This window comes from Miniopterus schreibersii (genome assembly GCF_964146895.1).
Source record: "Miniopterus schreibersii genome assembly, chromosome: 14".
Lineage (NCBI taxonomy): Eukaryota > Metazoa > Chordata > Mammalia > Chiroptera > Miniopteridae > Miniopterus > Miniopterus schreibersii.
In genome coordinates, this window is record NC_138114.1 from 34,097,223 (window position 1) to 34,114,695 (window position 17,473).

At 38.1% G+C, this 17,473-nt stretch overlaps 1 protein-coding gene across 3 annotated transcripts in view; it reads left to right on the forward strand.

Moving 5' to 3' along the window:
* The window catches only part of TNKS2 (tankyrase 2), a 49,791-nt gene extending 39,064 nt beyond the window's left edge, over nt 1-10,727 (forward strand). For all 3 annotated transcript variants that reach the window (XM_081157368.1, XM_081157370.1, XM_081157369.1), the window contains 5 exons: nt 179-253; nt 2,625-2,730; nt 4,381-4,567; nt 7,250-7,406; nt 8,302-10,727. In XM_081157368.1, the coding sequence (XP_081013494.1) occupies nt 179-253; nt 2,625-2,730; nt 4,381-4,567; nt 7,250-7,406; nt 8,302-8,364 (588 nt within the window). In that variant the 3' untranslated portion in view covers nt 8,365-10,727. The remainder of the gene's footprint in view (nt 1-178; nt 254-2,624; nt 2,731-4,380; nt 4,568-7,249; nt 7,407-8,301) is intronic.
* The last annotated feature ends 6,746 nt before the right edge of the window (nt 10,728-17,473 follow it).

Consider the following 17,473-nt stretch of genomic DNA (forward strand, 5'->3'; position numbering starts at 1 on the left):
ACTAGCTAACAGCTATCACTAGAAAATAGTACTTATGAACTTATAGAACTCATTCCTTAAACCACAAAAATATTAACCCATTTTATATTCTCAAAAATAGAATCATATAAGCCAAGAACCATGTTCCCCAAATCAGAAAAGACATAAAAGCTAAATATTTTAAATATTTTTTCATCAGATGCAAAGTACAGTCCGAGAGCACAGAGATGGAGGTCATGCAGGTGGAATCTTCAACAGATACAATATTCTCAAGGTAATAAGTTAGTAAAATTAAAGTTTGCTGAGACTAGTTTTCAAAACCCAAAACCATTAATAACTTTCATAAGAAGATAATGATCTATCCAGCCCAGTAAGTCTTTTACATGGCATCAGGGGATATTTTGGGAAAGAATATACCCTTGGAAGGTTAAGATTCTGTACAATTTTTATAATCAGTAATTCAGTGCTTGTTGAACATATTCAAGTTTAGCTGTTATGCTTTGTCTTGGAGTAATAAGTCCTGTAGATTTAGTTCTTTATATAAACATTTTATTAAGGTACTCTGTGGTAACAAAGCTGAATTTTTTTATGGCTCATAAAAGGACTTCATCTCTATAGTTACATCATGCTTTTTTTTATTTGTCCTGACTACTCCAGGTTTCTGTGAGTCAACATACATGTCACTTTTTTATAATTTAATAATACTACCTCAATACCTTCATCTTTTTCAAAAACAGTCTTTTAAAAATGTTTTAAGTTATTCTAATAAGAGTCCTATCTCCTTTTTGATACCAGTTACTCTTCTCAGGACCTTTTCCAACTTTACTGTATTTTGCTATAGTTTTTTCTTGAACTATAGCAAGCAAAACTGTACACTCTACTTGAGATGCGTAATGATTCTGTAATAACTACATTCATATAGTCTTAATCATTATAAAAATAAGATGGCTAGAATTAAAATGTGGTAAATATCTAATACCTAAATTTTAAACCCAAGAGTGAACAGTGTCATCTTTCAGCTGTTTTTTTACTGTTTTACAGTAATATACTATTATGAGTATATTATTAGATGTTATATTTTAGAATTAGTAAATACTAAAACTATACATTAAGATTGCTGTGTTCATACTATTAGAAATTAGATGATTGAAAACAAACACCTTATCCAGGTAAAGGATCATACTTCTGCTTGTTCGTTTTTATTAGTTTATATCATAGTATGACATAATGACTTCTTGATATTTCCATTTAGGGCATATATAACAATTTTTAATAAGACAAGTAATTATGCCTATTACAGGCAAATTTTCAGTCAAGTCTACTTTGTCTACAAACAGTAACAAACAGTTTGTTAAGGGTAAGGGCAGGAAAGAGAATATGCATTTGATTTCCAAAATACAGGCACACCTCCCTTTATTGAGCTTCACAGATTTTGCATTTATTTACAAGTTGAAGGCAAGACCCTCCACCAACAAAAAGGTTACAACTCTCTTTGTTGCAATACTTTCTTTATTGTGGTGGTCTGGAACAGAATCTGCAATATTTCTGAGGTATGCCGGTAGTTGAATTTGAGAAAGATATGCTATTTCTTCCTCTATAATGTATTTTAATGCAATATTTAATGAAAGTTTTTTCAATGGTAAAATTATTTTTGTTACTTTTTTACCTAAGTAAGATCCCCTTGTGCCAGTTGTGTCCCTGTTCCATCTGTGGTAGTACACCGAATTATTTTGAACAAGAACTAAAACCAGCTCCCAGATTTGCTCTAGGACCAGCAGGGGGCTGCAGCACCTTTAAATACAGCTAAGGAACAGCTCTAGGATTGTGAAATTTGACCTCGTAAATACTCCAGATGAGACTAGCATCCACCTTGAACTCCTCCAGACAAAAATTTTAGGAATTGGAGGGATAGGGAAAGATAGAGGGAGTAATAGGGGGTTTGTGTGTGTATGTTTTTAAAATGGTTTTTGGTGTGGCTATTTCAAATATTTTTAATTAAAACCAGATAAAGATAGTACCTTGAGCCAGATGAAGCAGAGGAAAAAACATAATATACTTCTTTTAATACTTATATATAGAACTCAACATGTCTGATTTGGTGGTACTTAGTAAAAATTATAAATTAATGAGAATGGAAGTATTTTAATCAGTTCATAGTATCGACCTTTACATATGACCATATATAGCTTTTTTCCTTTTGAAGTTTTCCATTTCCAAAATGTAGCTATATTTCCATCTTTTTTTTTTTTTTTTTTTTAAATACATCTTTATTGATTTCAGAGAGAGGAAAGGAGAGGGAGAGAGAGAGATAGAAACATCAATGAGAGAGTCATTGATCGGCTGCCTCGTGCATGCCCCCAACTGGGGATCAGGCCTGCAACCCGGGCATGTGCCCTGACCAGGAATCGAACCCCAATCACCTGGATCCTAGGTCGATGCTCAACTGCTGAGCCACGCCCGGCCGGGCTATATTTCCATCGTTATGGTTGGGACAAAGTATTTTTCTTTGACTAAAATAACACATAGTTTACATTTTAGAGAAAAGTTTTGCCTCTTCTGGCTATGTGGCCCAATTTTCATTAAGATAAGAAGGTAAGTAATTATTATGCTCTAAAGATGTTATTTTTCTGGTTCCTTTTTTATAGATTCAGAAAGTTTGTAACAAGAAACTATGGGAAAGGTATACTCACAGGAGAAAAGAAGTTTCTGAAGAAAACCACAACCATGCAAATGAAAGAATGCTATTTCATGGTAAGATTCTTCTCTTCTACCTACCACCATTCTCCATATTAGAATAGTTTTTTGTCAGGTGTGAAATAATAATGAATCTGTATAGTCCTTGTGGCATTTTAAAAAATCATTATTTCTGCAAGTTTCACATTTGTAGTTGTATTTTCAGCCTTTTTAAAATTTGTATATTTTATAATGGATAGCTTAGAAATAGGATTACCATAATGGAAAAAATACAGAAATGGGAATGTTGACTATCCATATTTTTCTATTTTCTTTATATAGTAAATTTTGCTTATTATGATCACTGAGAAATTGTTTTATTTTTAACTAGTTAATTGAATTAAGATAAGATCTGAAAATCCCCTCAGAAGAAAGTACATTTAACTTTTTATTATGAAGAGCCATTATCATTGAACTTATATTTTCTGAGAACTTTTATTGAATTGAGAGCATCATCATTACTTACCATTCTTGACATTTCCTAGATTTTTTTTTAATGTTGCAAGTTGGCAAGTATTGCTTGTTCTTTCAAATTTATAATAAATAAGAATATAGGTATTAATGTAGTATTAAGTCTTCCAGCACATTACCCATAGTAGCTCCAATCTGTTCCTTCATTTTGCCTTGATTGCAGAAAATTTTTAGAGACCCATCAAGTTCTATAAAACACAGCATTTAAGTTTCACAATCCCTGGAAGAATGGCTATAGCACTCTAAAATGGTGCATAATATCTAAATGATATTTCTCATTCTAAAACCCTAAAAATCATGATCATCTCTTGGTACAGGGCAAAATAGTTATGTATTGCCTTAATGGTAATAATGAATGGTTTTTATATTTCATAATATAAGTGGTTTTAGTTTTCCCAATTCAAATAATTGATTCTGTTCTTCAGTATTTCTGTAAAGTGGAATTCATTGTATTTTCCTGTCCCTTTATGAACAGGGACACTGATGTCGATGAATCAGTTAGCTGTTTTATATCAGCTTTTCCCAGCTCCCACCCTGACCCCACTCTCTGGCCTGGTTCCCATGTTCAGTACCTCCTCCCCTTTGGCTAAGCTCCCCTTTGCACACATGCAAGGAAGAAGGAGAAAAGTCAATGTGCAGGGGATGAAGGCACACCGCTGACGCAGATGGAGTTTGTTAAAGGAGGTGATGAAAGGCAGAGCATTGGGAGGATAGGGGAGACAAGGCATAAAGAAGAGAGTGAACGTGAAAAGACCACTTTGGCCACTTTTGTTTTCTAAAAAAAAGTACGTAGACATGGGTGTCATTGTAAAACCCATTCAGCCTTGCTCTGTGAGGTGAATTATAAGATTCTTGGTTCTGATGTATATGGACTTAGGGCCTGGAATTCGATAACTCTAGCATTGATATTTCAAGTGATCTGTTTGTTGCTCTAGTTGAATCTGTATGTGTCTTTATTTTGGCAGCTGAGCCACCACCACCCTATTAGAACATTAATTACTTTCACAATGTCTCTAAAATAGTTATTCTAAAGTAGTGAGCCATCCAACAGTTAACTTGTTATCCTTGTTTCCTGGTTTTGCTTTATTGTGCTGGTGGTGTATGTATGTTTAAGAATTTAACATCTAAGAGGCTTTAGTTTTTGTTCTTTTTTTTCTAAGACCATTTTAAATTGTTATTCATCTGTGTGTATTTTAGGGTCTCCCTTTGTGAATGCAATTATCCATAAAGGCTTTGATGAAAGGCATGCTTACATAGGTGGCATGTTTGGAGCTGGGATTTATTTTGCTGAAAACTCTTCCAAAAGCAATCAATATGTATATGGAATTGGAGGAGGTACCGGGTGTCCAGTTCACAAAGACAGATCTTGTTACATTTGCCATAGGTAAGAGATCACTTGTTCTCATTTATTTTGATAAGAATCAGATAAGAACTGGTTTCATGTTTGAAAATTTTGGGGTTGCGAGGCTGTTTGAGGTTGCTTTTGGCCCTATCACCAGTTAGACTAGCTAATGTTTCTTTAATGATCTTTATGGGCCAAGCACAGTTCTAAGCACTTGATCTGTTTAACTCATTTAATTGGTGCTTTAAAGAATATAGTAGAACATATCATTGGGCATGAAAGAGATTTTATTGTGGCTTTTGCATATTGTGGGACTGTGGAGTCTTTAAAAATTCTAGTATTCACATACTAAAATGGTATTACTTGCTAAGCCTAATTATTTTGTGGCAATGCATGAGGGAGAGTCTCTTCCATTATGATATGCTCTTAATCCTCAATTGGTGATATTACTACTGAAAAGTTGCAATAAAACACATCAATCCTTTAAAAGTACATTATTATCAAATAACTACTTTGTGTGCTCACTTCAGCAGCACATATACTAAAATTGGAACTATACAGCGAAGATTATCCTGGCCCCTGCACAAGGATGACAAGCAAATTCGTGAAGTGTAAATAAGAAGAAAGAAAAGGGAGAGGGGGCAGGGTTCAAAGTAGTTACCTTGGTCTAATATACTTGTTAAAATCAAATACCTTGGCTCTAATTGATAAACTCCTAATAAGTAAATAAATTGTCTTTTGCCATTTGAAATATCGAGTAAGATTAATTATTGAGATTTATTCTACAGTTAGGGTACTGCTTAAAAAGATCAAGAGCAGTAGTTATCAAACATTAGTAAGCTTCAGAACTACCTATAAGGCTGGTTAAAATGCAGGTTCCTAGGCCCTACCTACTAAATTGCTGATTTAATAGGTCTGGGGTAGGCCTCTAGAACTTGAATTTCTACCATATTTCCTGATGCTTCTGATCACTGATCTAGGAAAAAAAACCCTAGAGCAGTAGTTCGCAGTCTTAGTAGTATATTGGAATCACTCATGAAGCTTTAAAAACTAATATCTGTGTCCCACCCTCAGAGACTCTCATTTAGTTGGTCTTGGGTATGGTCTGGGCATTAGGATTTTTAAAGGCTTCCCAGCTGATTTTAAGAGGTTGCCAAGATGAAGAACTGTAGCCCTGGAGAGGTCTGGTTTTGTTTTGTTCTTGTTGTTTTCCCCCTAAATTTAGACTTGTATAGATGTCTGAAGTCAGCCCTCCTTCCTCCTTGGTATGACCTCCCATCCATTCTACTTTAGATCATAAATTGGACTGGTTAGGAGGCTTATAATTTCTTGAGATTCTATAAATTGAACACTGCTGTTTTTACTTGTATTATCTGGAGGCTAAATACTTCTGGTTATTAGTAATAAGCAATGTTATAGTACCTCTTTTAAACTTTGGAACAGAATGCTTGGTGTTTGGAAACTTAAGACTTCTGTATTCTGGATTATTGTGGGACTGATTGTGACTATAAAAGAAAATCTATTAGAAATGCTAAGAAGTTTTCCAAAGGCCATCTTTAGAATAAAAAGTATAGATACCATCTCTTTGGGGAATAGATTTATATCACCTGGTCCACCAAAATCTTTTGTTCTCTCCTCTAAAAATAGAAAAGATAGAAACAATGAAGTAACTGGAGGGGGTGGTGTGGAGAGTCAGTTCATTGGGAACTAAGGGAGGCCAATCATATGCCTGAGGGGAGTGGGAGGGAAACCTACTTAAACTTCTGATAAGGGAAAACCTAGTCGAGGAAGTAACATTTTAGCTGAAACCTGCAAAATGAGTGTTAGACAGTTGAAGGGTGGTAGAATAGATATCATTCTTGACGGTAGAGGAAACAGTATAGTATGTATCATGGCCATGGGGTAAGAAAGTTTGACCTATGTGAAGAAATAAAATGTGTCTGGAGCATGAAGGACATCAGATAAAGATAATTTGGTACCATTGTAAGGAATTAGGGTTTTCTTCTAAGTACAGTAAGCAGCCTCTAAAAGGGTTTAAGCAGAAGAGTGATGTGATCTGATTTATGGGGTTTTTTGTTTGTTTTTGTTGTTTCCTAAATCACTGGTTGCTTGGATGGAAAATAGTTTAGACATGAATTAGAGTAGAAACAGGAAGACTAGTTCAGAGGCTGTTGTTAAAGTCCAGGTGAAAATTCAAGAGAAGAGAATGGGTTGCAAATATAGAGTGTCCCAAAAAAATGTATACACACCCTTTGGATAATTATAAAGACTGTTTATTAAAATACATTTTATTTTCAAAACTGAGCTATCAGCTATTAAAATATATGTACATTTTTGGGGGACACCTATATATTTTGAAGGTAGAATCCACTGGACTTAGTTGGGAAAATGTCCTCTTTGCAGGCCACTTCTGGAAAGCCCCTTAAACCTCCTTCTCTTTCCCACTTGGGCTATGATTTGTGCTTTTGCTGGGATACAAACAGGATGGCTGAGTCTGCATATCTATAACGTTATTAACATTTTCAGATTTTATAGGTAATTAAAGTGACATTCTTTCATTAATGAGCATGGTAGAAGACGTTCTTACAAAATTATTTTAAGGATAAAATGATAAAAACACTCATGAGTGCTTATGTATAAGTGCATTAAAAAGCTTATGCAATGTACATAAATTGTCACATGCTACCTTGTATTCAGGGAGATCTTTTCCTTTTCACGTTATAGGCAACTGCTCTTTTGCCGGGTAACCTTGGGAAAATCATTCCTGCAGTTCAGTGCAATGAAAATGGCACATTCTCCTCCAGGACATCATTCAGTCACTGGACGACCCAGTGTAAATGGCCTAGCATTAGCTGAATATGTTATTTACAGAGGAGAACAGGTAATTCAGTTTTATTTGCTCATCTTCAAAAAATACTTTAGAGCCGTACTTTAACCTCTTCCTGCTAACCTGTTAAATTAACAAGTTAGGTTGCCTTAAATGGGTTTCTTTTTAATTTCTTTGGAAATAATTTCAGACTTACAGAAAAGTTGCAGAAATAGTAAGGAGAAATCCCTTATGCCCTTTACTCAGATTTTCTAAATGTTAACATTTTAATATTCGCTCCCCTTGATCAATCTCTCCCTCCTGAGTGGGTGTGTGTGTGTGTGTACGTACGTACACACACACACACACACACATTTTTCCCTGAACTGCTTGAGAATGCAGTTCCTTTACCCTTAGGAACACAGGCATGCTTCTTTACCCTTAAATACGTACTTCAAGTGTATTTTCTAAAAACAAGGAGATTCTTTTAAAATTATCAAAATCAGGAAAATGCCATTGATATATTATATCTAACCTACAGGCCTTACTCAGATTTTGCCAGTTGTACTGTGTTTTTCCCCCCCAGCTTTTCTAAAATGTAATTAATCAGAATCCTCTATTTAATAGTTAACCTGTCTATAGCAAAGAAATGTGTGATTCCCTCTTGTTCTTAGTGACACAGATCCAGTCAAAAGCATCTTTAGATTGTGTTCTGAATTAGGGATATGTATCAAAACTACCTAAGTTAATAAAAACAGACAAACACATATTTAGAACTCATTCCAGACCTGCTGATTCAGAATCTCAGGGATTGGAATCAAGGTTAAGGATATTTTGAGAAAATGCTCTCACATGGCTCTGACCCACAGCACCAAGTTAGAGCCTCTTCCCTAAAGCTTAGGAATCCTTATGGTAAGTCTCCTTTCAAAAAATTTGTTTACCAATATTTGAATTAATCTTTCTCTTCCAGGCTTATCCTGAATATTTAATTACTTACCAGATTGTGAGGCCTGAAGGTATGGTTGATGGATAATTATTTTAGGAAACTAATTCCACTGAATCTAAAATCATCGAAGCAGCTGGTATCCTCTTAGTTTTTTACTCCTCTGCTGAGAAAAATCATCTTGTTCAACAAGCCTGTGGCAAAAAGATAAAAAATGTGAAAGAAGTTTAACATTCTGACTTGATAAAGCTTTAATAATGTACAGTGTTTTCTAAATATTTTCTGTTTTTCAGCACTTTAACAGATGCCATTCCAGGTTAAAACTGGGTTTGTCTGTACTAAATTATAAACAGAGTTAACTTGAATCTTTTATACGTTATGCATTGATTCTAACAGAAACTGTAATCCCCTCAACAGAACTCATTTTATTAAACAGTACTGTGTTCTTTAAAACACGGCATTTACACTGAATCCAATTTCATTTGTAAAACTGTAAATAAGAGCTTTTTGTACTAGCCCAATATTTATTTACATTGCTTTGTAATATAAGTCTACTGTTTTAGAATTGCAGCGGTTTACAGATTTTTTTTCATGTGTACCGCTCCTCTGCCCTTCATCCTGCATCATTGTGACAATGATCTTCACATTTGATTTCAGAGGTTGTGTTGTCAGCAGAGACTTTGTCAGCTGGGAGATTTATTTATCACATTTAATTTGCTGATGGAAGCATTTCTCTCTCATTAGAAATCTTTCCCATTTAAGCGTCTGTTTCATTCTCTGGGGATTTAATTTGTGCTACCTTTGTATGTATAAGATACATTCCAAAGAGCTCTAACTATGATAGTCCCAGATATTAAAGATGGCTTCTTTACTGGCATCAAACTCTGGGTTTCACATTAGGAAGATTTCTCATGTCATTTTATGAAAATTAGAGCAAGTACTTTTATTTTTTTAGAGAGTTTATGTCCTGCCACTGAACAATTACAGTGTTCTTTTTGTGGACTATAAATAGGAAGTTAAATTTCAGAGGCGGGAAGGGTAATCTTGAATAATTTTCCAATATGTTCTAATCACTGTAAATGTAAATGAAAAAAATAGCAGATGGGAGTGGGTGGGTTTTTGTTCTAAGTATTTTTTTCCTGTTCTTTTCCTTGGCCTTACTGTTACAGCCAATCTAGACATGATAGGTAAGCTTTACCCAGAACATGAAGTGTAGGTGTCCCAGTTCTTTCCTGGCCTCCTGAATGGGTGGGTGCAGTGAAGAAGGGTGCTTTTCTGCTCTGGGTCGCCTCATCATGACATTACACCCTGTTGGAAATACTCTTTGTGCACCACATGGTGACTAGGCTTGTTTGGCAACTGTGGAGAGAACGCTATCCCGTAAAATGCCATTCCTATTTTCTAACGTAAACTATCTTTTCCGTGAAAAATACTAAAGCATCTTGGTGCAGACACGAGTTACAGCTTGGCAGTCGGTTGACTCTTGCTTCCTCATAAGTCAAGGCAAGATTTCTACCCACCTAAGTCTTTGTAAATGAGGATGTTCCCATTCACTCTATACCAGTTTACCTTTGTTCAATGGTTTATTCAGTCTCTAACTAATTGGTCCTTTACCGTAACTTGTACATAAAGTGCTAAAAAATCATGTTTCTTGTCTTGATTAAGAGTTCATCAGAGTAAATGCATATCTGGAGTTTCTATGATGTAATTTGTGATTATTACTTAAGAGGTCAATTCCTGACCTTTAAGTGGTTTTATATAGCTCTCTAATAATTGCAGACATGATCCTAAAGTCATTTCTTGAAACTCGAATGGAGTATGCCAAATTTTATATAATTTTTCAGATTCTGGAAGCTCCCAGGTTTTATAATTAGAAGATAATGAGTTGAGTTAATGGAGTTTATATTTACATACCTTATCTCTAAACATTTAGCCTGTAATCCTCGCCCTATGAGTGAATCTGGAATTGCTTATCATGTAAAATTACCATGGTCTATGAGTTTACAATGTTGCAGCCTGTGTTGTTTCATCTAATCCATTGCTTAATTAGTGTATTGTTTTTCTATAAATGATTATATTGTGGTTAGTATGTTAGCATGGCAATATTTTCAGATAGCTTTTTTGTTTGTTGGGGGGTTGAAGGGGGGTTGGAGGGGTTAGGGGATTTTTTTGAAGTTTTTGCATGAAATGTCTTACTTTATAATGATGGAATTGCTTTTTCCTTTGTTTTGTGAATTTTTTTTGAAATGAGATTTAACTTTCTGTGTGAGTAGTACTATTATATTCATCTTGAGTGTCTTGTACTGTATCACATTCCATACTCTCATTTAATTCTTAATAAACTGTTCACTTGTTTTTCCAGGTAGCATGGTAATTACTGGAGTAGTATAAATGTGTTGAATGGACTTTGATAAAATGGATTAAGATTCTAATAAACCACAATTGCAGGAAAACATTGTATTTCTGAGTCTAATAGTAATGAAGAATACGGTTTAAAGGTTGAAATATTGAAGGATGTGACCATGTCTGCTCAGATGCTTTAAGACTGAAAGTAGCTATAATACAATTTTAGACATTTAGTCCACCCAACACAACTTTTGGCAAGCCTTTTTAAAGCTCATTCCTGGGAAACCTATCTTCTTAACTTATAAAGAGGAATATATTTTGTTTTCTATATCATAAAAAATTCTAAGTTTTCAAATCTTAAAGTTGGCAGTATTTATTACTCCTAAAAGAAAGGATAATAAGTTTATTTTAGATTTCAGTATGCTAAGTGTCCGTGTGTGTGATCAGTTCTCCTTTTTATAGTGAGAGAACAGTGGTGTAAATAACCCATAAATCATGGCTTTGAAGTATGTTTCAGCAGCTCTATCTTGCGACTTCAGTTAGGATCATATTAACGTGTTTGCTTGCTATTTCCTAAACAGGCATTCCCATGTTAGATGTGATCCAGTTGTTTGCAGGGAGATGGAGAAAGAAAACATGCAAATAAATTTCCCTAAGCTTTTGTGATTAATATTCCTGACTTGCCCTTTACCTACTGTCCTGTTCTGTTAGAGGACCAGCGTGACAGAGGAAGCAAGTTATAGTACCCATTTTTCCCCTTGAGAACTGTCATATTTTGATAAAGTTAGACTATAATGTGGCCTTTTCACTGGCTCCTGAATCTCTACCACCCCGTCCCCTTTTTCATGCTTACTAGCTTAGGCAGACTGTGACCTAATAAAATACTTAATTGCACCTTCTTGGAAGGTTTTTGCTCTCCACATACAAGCACCATTATCCAAAATGGGGGAAGAAAGTATAAAACCATTAGAAAAGATGACACTATGAAAAAAGCAAAGTCGATTTGAAAAACTTAGTCTTTTGAAACTAAAAAAAAACAAAACATAATAAAATTAAGAACTCAGTGGACAGACTAAACCACAGATTGGGCATATCTGAAGAGAGAATAGGTGAACTAGGAGATAAGTCAGGAGAAGACCCAGATTGTAACAGAGGAAGAGATGGGAACTGGGAAAGGGCTAAGAGACATGGAGAACAGAATGAGAGGGTCCAGTGTAAAGAACAGGATGGAAGAAATTAGATTTTTCCACAATTTATAAAGGATATGAATCCTCAGGCATAACAAATATCTAGTAGAGTGAATAAAAACATGTCTTCTTCTAGACATGTAGTAGGATTGCAAAAGACAAGAAAAACCCAAAAGCAACCAAAGAGAAAAGACATTACATAGAAATAATGACACTGACAGCAGCCTTTCCTTGGTAGCACTAAAGGCTGGAAAACAATAAAGTATCTTCTGAGTGCTGAGAAAAAAATTGATGTTAGCCTTGAGTTCTCTAACAGATAAATTGGTATTCAAAAAAGAGGGTGAAAAACACATTTTTCAGATTTTGCTGAAAGAACTCATAAAGGATTATTCAGGAAAGAAGACGACTGAAACCAGAAGGAAGTAGTGGGATACAAGAAGCATGGTGAGAAATTGGTAAACAGACTGAAAACATATTCGTGTGTAAAAAGAGTATGAAGTGCTTTATTAACTCCTAGCAATAACATAATATTGATCATAGTTACCATATTTTAAATTCACCACTAGTAACAATAATACCAATAATCACAGTTACAAAATTCAGTCAGTTGTTATTATCAATAATCACAATTACCATGTATTAAATTCCTACACCTTGAGCCACATAATTCCGTGTAGATTCTCTTTCAGGTAAGGGAACTGGATTCAAGAGTTAAACTTGCCAAAGCCAAGGCTGGTCAGTATTTTCGGATTCTTTTTCCCCTGTGTTCCCCAACCATCCTAAGCCTGCTCTGCTCCTGGGAGCAGTACATCGGCCCCAAGGAGACAGGAGTCTTTCCTCCAGGCTCTGTGGGAATGTCATTTGTTGCCTGTACCATACAGAGATCCAGGGCAGGCAGGCCTCTCCGACTTTTGTGGTACTTAAATTCTCAGATCATGGGTAGTAATAACTGTGTGTCTCCTGGAGCCAGCACTTCTTCCCACCTCAGTCAGCCTGCATATTTGGTCAGAGGAGCTTTATGTTTCTAAAGGCAGAAAACTCCAGGTTGCCGTAGAAGAGGCTTGGACCGAGGAGGAAGTGGAAAATCAAGCTGTGCCTACCACAGTGCCTTCCCTCTTGAGACATTCTGGAAAGAATGATTTTTAAGATCTCTAAACAGCTGAATGTAAAACTGACCAATGGGGGAACAGATGGATTCTGGATGAAGCTGTAATTCAGAGGCTGACAATGATTTCTGTTGACAGTTTCAACCATACATATTTATCAAGAGGGAATAGTGGGAACTCTTCTGGGGAGCATTCTGTCCCAGAAAGAGGAGACTTCCTGTTCTGACCGCTGAATGAATAAAGGAGGAGTGAATCTAGGCAGAAATGACCTGGCTCAAGTTTAAAAGATTTTAATAGAAAAGGGGTAGCAGATTCCAGTGGAAGCAAATATAGTCAATTTGTATTTATAGACAAGGATTAAATAAACTAATCTGAGGGGTGTCTGTGCAAGCAGTTGTTTGGGAGCAAGATAGATCCATCTGCATGCAAAGAATTGTGAATGAAAGGACCCATGGCTCAGTGGGCAGGCGAGGCATAGGGGAGACCACCAGTCCAGATAATCAGACATTCACGTTTCCCACTGTTTTGTTCTATTGTATCCAAATGTGAGAAGCTGCTTTCCAGTCCCCCACATACAAAGCTCTTTATTGGACTTTATTGATGCATGATCCCTGCTGCTTTACTCAAACTGCCAGCCTCAGAAAGAGTTTTGCTTGATGGTGTCTGGCAGCTCAGTTTTGCCCCCAAGTAGATTTATGAGCTGTGAAAGACAGTCAAATTAACACCCTAAGCATTCCTGATAGGATTAGAGGGTCAGAGACGAGCTGGCATTTGCATACCCCCCTGATGCAGACACCATCTTTGTGTCTTCCCAGCCCTTCCCTGTGGGGTTTGGAGGGGGCAAGTAAGAGGTGACACCACAAACTCTTCCCAGCTGACAACACTGAGGGTCACCATGAGATTCTAGATGATGTTATTTGGCATTTAACATCTAATGTCAGCATCTTCCAATAAAAAGAACTGAACTGAAGTGGTAACTGCATTTACTTTCAGGGCTGGATTACCCATCCATGACCCCCCATGGAGAGATACCATCTTTTCTCTGGGGTGGGATTAACTCCCAGTACCCTGACAAGTGCTAGGGTTGGGCCTTAAAACATTCATTTACTGATTGTAACAGTAAAGCACGTGTATTGTAGAAAATTTGGAAAAGGCTAAAAAATACAGCAAAGTAAAAACCCATTATAGAAATAGCTTACCTTTAACATTTTCATGTAATAATTTACAATCTGTTTTCTGTGCATACAAACAGGTAATTTATTGTTTTAACAAAGCCAGATCATATTGTTTAACCTGAATCTTTTAATACTATATCCGAAGCATTTTCCCATTTACTAAATTACCTCTTTTTAGAAAAAGTTATGAATGACTGCATTGTGTTCCATCACATAAAGTATGTCAACTTCAGTTGTCTGGGGGTCAGGAGCAAGTGCCCTCAGAATGTGCCACCCTGGCATTGCAGATTATTTCAAACTGAAGTCAATAAAAGCTCAACAAACTCAGGAAAATTTTACTCCCCCTTTTTCTTAGAGATTCAGATATAAAACCCTGCTTTCAGAAGGGAACGTTGGCATAATCACCTTAATCATTTTCACCCTAGCTAGTCAGGAAACCTCCAGTGTGTGTGCTACATTACCCCGTGTCCCATTGTTTCTGAGATGCCTGGCAAGAATTTTTCTGTCATGTGTGTTCCCCTCTTCCTCAACTACCTGTAAATCGCTCATTCTCACTCGGGAAATCTAATGCCCCCTCCCCTTTTTTTCTTTGTCAAAAATATGTATACCCAATGTTGCCTCCCTGTCTTTGGCATGTTCGTGTTTGTGTGAATTCCCCATGCACATGTAACTAAAATTTTATTTTCTCCTGTTAATCTGTCTTTAATTTGATTATTAGCCCAGGTAGGAGAACTTAGAAGGTGGGAGGAAAAATATTATTAATTTAGCCCCCACAGTTGCATCAGCCAAAGTACCATGTTTTGTTTCAGGGGACAATAAGCATGAGCAAGTGTGTGCCACACAAACAAGATCCAGGATTAAGACTCTCCCCTGAATTTGCACGGCCTGATACTAAAACATGCAACGCTATAATAATTCATTAAAATGCGTGCTGTTATTTCAAGGAGAAACAGTAAAAATTAGTGAAGCCATAAAAAAGGAAAGGCATTTCAAATGGTTGCCGGTGGAAGCGGGGCCCTTTCACAGGGTCATGAGAGCAGCCTCCGGGGAGACCCACGGGAGAATGTGGCCCAGGAGTAAGGGTGATGGAAGACGCTGGAGCGGCACACAGGCGGTCCTGGATCGGCTCCATCTGTCCCGCCACGGGAAAAGTCCAGCCTTGTTTTCATCAGGCCCAGAAACAGGGCCAGTGTCCGGAGATTCTGTGCCCCGCCGAAGCTTAGTCCAGTTTAGTCCATGTCTGCCGCCAGCCAGCCAGCCTGGTCCGTGCGCCTGGCTGCGCTCCAGCGGGCACTGAGCCCCGGCTGCTGCTTGGCCTGGGGGACGGGGGAAGCCCTGAGGGACCCGGGCCACCGCCAGGGCCATATGGCCGCTACGCAGCGAGAGAGCTTTGTTCATATTATTTTAGGCTTGGGAAGGACCAGGCGCTTCTTCGCATTAACCAATCAAGCTCCCGATCTTTCCCGGGCTTCTGCTGGATCCTCCCCCCAACCAATCCATTTCCTAGATTCCCCGGAGCTCTGTGTCCCTTACCCAATCCAATCCTTCCCCCCAGCTAGGCTCCGCCCCTTGTGGGCGCCATCTTGGTTCCGCTGGGCATGCGCCCTGGAAGGCACGGCTCCTTTGTTGGCCCATCCGCGCTGCCAGCAAGCTGTGGGAAACCGATTCCCCGCAGGAGCGCGAGGCTGACTCCTGGGGACGCAGGCCCAGGCGCGGCTCCAGCGCCGGTTTATCAGGCTGCTTAAGATGTGATGCCCCTTGCGCCCTTCCTTTTCCAAAATCTAGCTACCTATGCTAACGAAATCAGTGGGGAACGAATTAATTATATAATAAGTGGTCCTATTAATAAGTGATTATTTAGGGAAAAAATAAAATGAAATCTTTACTTCATTCTCTCGCCGGTTGCGCTCCGCGGTTGGAGCGTCCGCCCGTGGACAGAGGGGTCCCGGGTTTGATCCTGGCCGAGGGCAGGTGCAGGCTCCGCCCCGGGCCAGGTTGGGGCCCGTGCTAGAGGCGACCATCCTGCCTCTTGGGTGTTTTGTAAAGCGTGTTTGGGGCTTTCTGTCTTGTCTTTTCTGCATTAAATTGTTTGTGGTATGAGGTGGGTTTTCAGAACAATACCCTAGTTCCTAATCTTGTGTCCGTAGAAAATAAATGTTTATGATTCAATTAAGAACTGTCACTCAGGAGTCGTTTAGATTGTGTTATTAAGAGGCTGCCTGTAAATCCATTGTGTTAGAGAGGGGCTGTCAACGCTGGTTGTCATTAGACTCGCCTAGAGAGTTTCAAAAACAGGCTGCTTGGGCCTCACCCCAGAAGTTCTGATTCCGTTGCTCAAGAGCGGACTTAGAGCCCCTGATGACTCTCATGTGCAGCCGGAGTTGAGAGGCTGCTGGGAGCTCTCAGCATTTGATGCCTTGTTAAGCCGCCCTAGCAACTGGCGGCTGGCTCCATGCAGGCAGGGACTGCGTTCCGCTTGTTCATGGTTGTCTCCCCAGCATCCAGCCCAAATGCCAGGGACATTTGTGTTCAGTGAATGCAGTGGTTCCTGTGGAGCTCCTGGATTCAGGCTTGAGTGGTAGCTTGTTTAGACCCACCACTGGCTTTGGGGGTGGGGGTATTACTGGAGGCTCTTAGAATCTTCTAATTATACTCTAGTGTGGTACAGTTATAATCAGTCTTTTAAATTTATTTTCTCACCCCGCTAGAAAGCACGTTAGCTCAAGTCTGAGATTCTCATAGAGTTGGAACAACTCTTAGAGGCTACAGCTGTTTTTAAGATCTGTATGATTTGGGGGGTGGTTTTATTTGCATTTCCATCTCAGTGAATCGTGGATATGGGCAAAGATTCGAGAAGGTAAACCGTTTCAGAAGGCTCATGTGTACTCTGCATTCTGACTTGCTAAATCCTGATGGACTCCAGGATTTCACACATCAGTGTTCAGTATAAAATTTTGTTAGAAATAAAGATTTGGGTCTGATATACCCCCTTGGATTTCAGAAGAAGGTAGTGAAGTCAAGAGAGGTTGACCAACTTATGCATGGCCACCCAACTAATATAAGCAGGACTTGAACAAGCAATGCCCACCTCCTTCCCCTCTTCTCATGCCGGGATATGTGACCACCACATCACTCAAACACAAAGAATTGCTTATAGAGTGGACATTCCGGGGATCCCTGAAGACCTATGGGGAGGGTGTTAGAGGGAAAAAGCAGTAGATAGACGTCTGATCTCTCCAGCAGTTCACAGGTCTAATTGGTACAACACCAAGGAAACACTAGATCCAAGAGCTCACAAGAGCCATGAATCAAAATAAAACACTCCTGGGTCTTGTCTAGGTGAGTTGCATGGTAGTTACTAAATGTGATATTTATCTGAATCACC